Source organism: Mus caroli, chromosome 3, assembly GCF_900094665.2.
Source record: "Mus caroli chromosome 3, CAROLI_EIJ_v1.1, whole genome shotgun sequence".
In the NCBI taxonomy this organism is placed as follows: Eukaryota; Metazoa; Chordata; class Mammalia; order Rodentia; family Muridae; genus Mus; species Mus caroli.
This window is the reverse complement of record NC_034572.1, coordinates 91,434,471-91,441,237: the sequence shown is the minus strand read 5'-3', so window position 1 is coordinate 91,441,237 and position 6,767 is coordinate 91,434,471. Positions and strand designations below refer to the sequence as shown.

The window sequence follows — 6,767 nt, the reverse complement described above, 5'->3', positions numbered from 1 at the left end:
AGAAGAAGAAGAAGAAGAAGAAGAAGAAGAAGAAGAAGAAGAAGAAGAAGAAGAAGAAGAAGAAGAAGAAGAAGAAAATCAATAGAGTACTGTGCATAAGAATTACAATAAAATTGTCATCAAAAACTCTGTCAGCAATGGAGCAGTGTCATGACATCCCTAAAGCACTGAGGACAGCCACCCATCAACAGCAAGAGTCAGGGTTTTCTTATGCAAAAAAAAAAAAAAAAAAAAAAAAAAAACTGAGCAAGTGTACCACAAGCAGACCCTAAAAGAAATGTTAGAGGAAATTCTTCACCTATCATGGAATAACAAGAGGAGAAAGATACTTGGAAGTTTCTAAATATTTAGACAGTAAACAGTACACTTAGAAATAATTTGTGGGGCAAAGAAAAATATTTCAAAGAAAACTTTTAAATATTTTGGACTGAATCAAAATAATCTAATATGTCAAAAGGCTGGGTTTTAAATTTATATCTTTAATGTTAGTGTTAGGTTAGCTTATATTTAGCCAAACATGATGTAATTTCTATACTTATAATCCCCGAATTCAGATGGCTGAGGCAGGAAGATTGACAGTTCAAGGCCAGCTTGGGCTACATCGTAAGTTGAGGTTACACAGTAAAAAGTTGTCTTTAAAAACTTAAGGGCTGGTGACACAGCCCGGTGGGACAGCACTTGCCTAGCATGTGCAAGACTCTGGGTTTGATTCTTGGCACTGAAAAAGACCAAGTTAGACCTGTATCTAAAATAAGTAAGCCTGAAAGAAAGACAAATTAAGACAAAGCAAAGAAATGACAGTTATTAGAGAAGCAGCAACAACAAGAAAAACTTAATAGTCAAAAAGATCATCAAAGATAAACTAAAATAAGAGTTCTTTTCAAATATTAATCATGTTAATTAACAATCTATCCAAATTATTTAAAAGTATTGAGACACAAGTTATAAACATGACGAATGAATTAGAGGTAGGTACTGACACATTAAACACACAACTATGGGCCATGATACACGCCAGGCTCATCAACCCTTCAACATAGATAACACACAAAAACTCACCTGGAAAGAAATAGATAGCCTATGTAGTGCTATGTCTGAGAACTTGAATTAGAAACTTAAAACTTTCCAAAACAACATCTACCAATTATCTGTGTCTTAATTGATGAATTTAAACAGGTATATAATGAAAAATAGTAAATGTATCTAATCTCCGCTAGAAAAATCAAAAGGAACTCCCCAAGACATTTTTATGTGGTCAAATTTTCCTCATGACAAAAATCAAGCAAATACGTTACAAAAAAAAAAAAAAAAAAAAAAAAAACATTCACCTGTATCATTTCTCATGACTATAAGTATTTCACCAAATTCTCAGCAAATTGACATTAGAAATGCATAGGAAAGATGATAGAAAACAGTCGTTGAGTTCAAGCATAGGAATGCAAGACTGGTCCAATATTCAAAAGTTCAATCCATATAACATAAATGCAGTACAAACAAACCAAAACCATCCCAGTATATCTAGATAATATTTTTTAAAAATTCAATATGCACTCATGACTTAAAAAAAATGTTAGTAAATGTGGCTCCATGTGGAGCTCAGGAGTTGAGGACTAAGTCTGATGCATTCCCCTGCACCAAAACACACAAGCACAAAAATTGTTTTAAAAACAGAGTAAGAAGCTGGGCAGTTGGTGGCACATGCCTTTAATCCCAGCACTTGGGAGGCAGAGGCAGGAGGATTTCTGAGTTTGAGGCCTGCCTGGTCTACAGAGTGAGTTCCAGGACAGCCAGGGCTACACAGAGAAACCCTGTCTAGGAAAACCAACAACGATAACAACAACAAAAAATCAGAGTAAGAGGGACTTTCCAACTCAGTAAAGAATACTGAACAAGTGTAATGTCAAGGTCACAGATTATTAACATGAGCTCATATTGCTTTTCTCAACAATAATGTGACAGATACCATTCCTATCACAACACAGCAAACAGACTGAGGGAGGGAGCAGGTACCTCCCCCACTGTCAACAAGCAACTGGGTGGGACTTCAAACCACATCAAGACCAGAAGTCCACAGTGCCTATTGCCTATTGTCTCTTATGTCCAAGGCTGACAGAAAAATCAGCCAAAACTGCAGTTTTGACAATTACTCCTCGAGAAGCACAAGAGACCTCAGAGAACACTGGTGACTTAATTGGTTAATATTTCTTACAAATGCTGAAAAGATCATGGTTCCTACTGAAAAACCACATCAACTCATTTAAAAGTCTGACTTAAAATTCCATCCTGGAGAAGCAGTAAGAAGTGTTCACACATGCTTTGGCTTGCCCATTCTCCTTCAAGGTCATAACAAGAGGAAGGGAGTCTGAGTGTTTAGTCAACAGGGAGATGGAATTCTTTTTGTGTTATAAAGTACAACATAACCTTGGGAATTTGTGCTTCTGGTGTTTTAAACACATACTAAGATGAAACAATGAATATAGAGAAAGAAAGACGATAAACGGATACATTGAAAGGCAGCATGGTCCTATGAATGGGTCTATTTCTCATTGTTATTCTTAATTTTTCACAGTGAGAATATATTGCTTAAAATAAAGAAGACACATGCCAAGGAGAACAAAAAGCAATCTTCTGGGTTAAGAATGAGATATGGCAGACCCAGGGAAAGGCAGAGGTTAGCAATTTATTGTCCATTTTGCCCATTCATCTTTACCAGTCATCAGCCATGCAAAGCCCTGAGAAATAAGGGAACACTGTCTTCTAAATCTCACTCTATAGCCCAAACTGCTGTATACCTGGTATTATTGGACATGGCCCTGGTAATTCAGAACTATGTTTGACAGTGTCTTCTGTACATATTTACTCTCAGTCCTTTGTTCTCTGTTTGTAGCAATGACTCCATTTGAAATGACCAATCTCACGCGTGTCACAGAATTCATCTTCCTGGGATTTTCCAACCATCCCAACCTACAGGGTGTCTTCTTCCTGGTCTTCCTGGCCATTTACCTGACAACTCTCCTGGGGAACACACTCATGATAGTGGCCACCAGGGTCAGCCCTGCTCTCCACACTCCAATGTACTATTTCCTCAGCAANTTGAGCTTCCTGGACATCTGCTACACATCNNCCACCATTCCAGTCATGCTAGTGAACTTCTTCAGGGAGAAGAAGACCATCTCCTATGAGGGCTGCCTCTCTCAGATCTTCTTCTTTGTGTCATGTGCTGGAACTGAATGTGTCTTGTTGGCTGCCATGGCTTATGACCGCTATGTGGCCGTTTGTCACCCTCTTCGGTATCCAGTTCTCATGAGCACAAGGGTCTGTATCAGCTTGGTGATTGGATCCTGGCTCTGTGGCTTGGTGAATTCTATGTCTCACACAGTATTGACAAGCACACTCACTCTGTGTGGCCCCAACCAGATCAGCCACTTCCTCTGTGATGTCCCATTGCTCCTGAAGCTCTCCTGCTCAGACACCTCTATCAATGAATTTGCCCTCCACGTGTCCAGTGCCACTGTTGGCCTGAGTCCCTGCCTGTTCACTGCAGGCTCCTATATACTGATCATCTCTGCCATCCTGAGGATTCCCTCTACTCAGGGCAAGAGAAAGGCCTTCTCCACCTGTACCTCACACCTCACTGTGGTGGTAGTTTTCTTTGGAACAGCCAACTTCAACTATGTCAGACCCAAGGAAGGCTACTCCCTGGACATGGGCATATTAGTGTCTGTGCTCTACTGTGTTGTGACCCCCCTGTTTAATCCCATCATCTACAGCCTGAGAAACAAGGAGGTCAAAGGTGCTCTGAGAAAACTGACTGGAGTGCCTTCCTTAACAATAGCAGTGGCTAGAGAGTAATCCAACATTCTGCCATCGCAACACGACATTGTCATTTACAAGGTTCACGCTCCACAGCCACATAATCAAGTTTCAAGACGAGACTCACAGAAAACTCGGGACATTTAAGTCCATCTATGATTTTATATTTAGCTGCATTCATTCATAGCTCTCGTACGATGCATGTTCCAGATGGGCCATGCGTTAGACTTGCCTCAACCACTAGTCTTCAAACTGGGGCACACAGTCACCTGAAGAAACTTCTCCATGGGTTTCACTGCTCTAGAGGTGTTGGACCTTGGAGAATGGGTCTGATAAATGAATCAGACTAGAGCCTGATACAGTAGCCAACTTTATTCAGAGAATCCAAAAATTTATATTCTAAGAGTTAAGAAGAGTCACATGAGTAAAGTGTACAATTACAAAGATAAGCTGCATGGGGCAAAAGCATATTTTTCCATAGAGACATATAAACAAACAATAACCAATTATGACGAACAATCTGAAGCAAACTCACTCCTATCCACCATAGCTGGGTGGAGCACAAAATCGCATTCCAAGAATAATTCCATGGTTTAAAGAAACTGAGGACATAAGACTCATGTGTTATTTTCTTGGAATTTTCTCGGAAACACTCAGGATTCTCCTCACAGGACCCCATTCTTGGACCATACTCTGACATCTCCTCCTTCTTTATTTTAAAATACAGGATATCCATCCAGAGTGGTTTTGATTTGAGATGTTGTAGATAAATCTGTCATTTAGTTACTAGCTCTGGTATCTTAAAGAACACAAGCCCATATTTTCCTTTAATTAGAATACAAATGTTATTATGTCCTATGCAAATAGGAAGTGATTTAAATCCCAAGGAAAAATTAAATGCAGTCCCTTCTCCATGTGAAATGAATGAGTCTATTATGGTCCCCAGGTCCAGTCATAATCACGGAGTCATTAGTAAAGATAACAGGAGCTGCATTCATTCAATCTACAAGTTGAAGCATAGGAAGATGAGTCACATAATACATTACACAGGTTCAATGCACTCACTACAGATGCACAGATCAAAGCAGAAAAAGATTCTCAGGTGACATGGTGTCCTGTGTATTTCATAGAATAACTTCTCTCTTGGTGCACATGGCCTTAACTTGGCCCCAGGTGGGCAGACTTGACTTTTGATGATGTGGTCTGTATCTCCTTTTGCCCATTAGCTGGAGGTTTGCTATCTTTCTGCTGACTTCCACTGTCTCCTTGCCCTCCGCTATTGTCCTTAATGGCCTAGGGCCAGAGGAGCCAAAGAGGAATTTGTGTTTCAGCAGACCCATCCACAATGACAGATGCATATCCCTTCCCAATTTTCTTCTGCAGAAGTAAAACTAGGGCAGGTTAATGCACTGGCTTGCTTATTTCCTTCTGCAATAAAACCAGGGAGGTTAGAATGTGTGAGTCTAATGCTGGAAATAACCCTACAACATAAGCAGAATCTGAAACAATATTTAAAGGCTTATGAATTAACTGTAATAGGCAGCTTCACCTGTTGGACTGAGGAAAAGGAAATATTAACAGATTGATGAATATCTGGATCGTGAATCCCACCTATACCCTTAGATGAGCCATTAATAAAATAAATATTACATCCAAACATCACTTGTTCTCCACCAGTTTTGCCTCGGTATGAGTGTCTGTCTCAGCTAACATCACTCTGCCAATCAGCCCAAGTCCGAGGAAGTGGCAAGAAACTGCAGCACATTACCGGAAGTTTTTTGGTGTGTTTCTCCCTATGAAGTCCCCACAAATGCAGCTCACCTATGTAATGTAAGATGGACTAATACATGCATGTTGTTAGCAAAGAATCTGCCATCACATGTCCTTTCATGTTCTTGCTTTAACAGAACATCCTTTCACCTTCAGCTAAATGTTCCTTCACGTGTTTACTCCAGCAGCACCATCCAACTGACTTTCCAAAGAGCCTTTAAATGTCCACTTCATGCCATCCTCTACGTAATGTCAGAGATCATTTAGCATGTCACCTTTATGAAATGTTATGCCATTATAAAGTCAAACAAAGAAATAGAGAAACTCCAAGCTGCTGGGGATAATGCCTTGGTTTAGAATCCTCACTAATTGCATCCATGTAAGAACACTGGGATGGGCAAGCAGTGTCTCTGTCCTCTTTGGTCCAGCATCTGAAAAGTCCATTAAGATGCATATCAACAATGTTTCTTTCAAAAATATTGAAACCTTGACATTTTATTTTGAAATGAATCTTGCAAACCTCCAGAGGCCACTTTGTGTTGCTCCTCATGCTTTCATTCATATTTATTATTTGTACAAAATAATGGGTTCACTCTGACATTTTCAAACATGTGTACAATGTACTTGGATCATAATTACCTCATCAGTCTTTCTTGTTCTTCTAACTTCTTCTTCTTCTGGTCTCCCCTTTGCCAAATAGTCCCCCCTTCAACTTTAATGCCATTATAAAATGTCTACATTCCCCATACAAGAGAAAACTGATATTTTTCTTTCTGAGCCTGGCTTATTTCTTAAATATGATCATCTCTACTTCCTCCCATTTTTCCCACAAATGACAGAATTTCATTTTTTTAATGGCTGAATAGTACGCAAATGTGTATCTATACCACATTTCCTTATCCATTCACTGATACATGCCTAAGGCTGATTTTATAATTTGGCCCTGACAAACAGTGTTGCCATGTGTGTAGATGTGGGACAATGGGCTATGTACAGATGGCCTGGTCTCCAGTTGAGCTGAGGTCGTGAACCCTGGTGAAACCCAGTGGGGGTAATTTTCACCTACATGGGACAGAAGGCATTCCCTCATGTTTCCTGGATCCCTGGCTCCTGTTGAAGTTGTTGCCTCCGCAGCCCCCACAGCCCCCACAGCCCCCACAGCCCCCACAGCCCCCACAGCCCCC

At 40.2% G+C, this 6,767-nt stretch overlaps 1 protein-coding gene across 1 annotated transcript; it reads left to right on the top strand.

Annotated features, from left to right (window-relative positions):
* Nucleotides 1–2,889: 2,889 nt before the first annotated feature.
* LOC110290566 (olfactory receptor 5V1-like) lies at nt 2,890–3,852 on the top strand. Its single transcript, XM_021157120.1, has one exon. It carries the CDS (start codon nt 2,890–2,892, stop codon nt 3,850–3,852), a length of 963 nt encoding a protein of 320 aa, XP_021012779.1.
* The last annotated feature ends 2,915 nt before the right edge of the window (nt 3,853–6,767 follow it).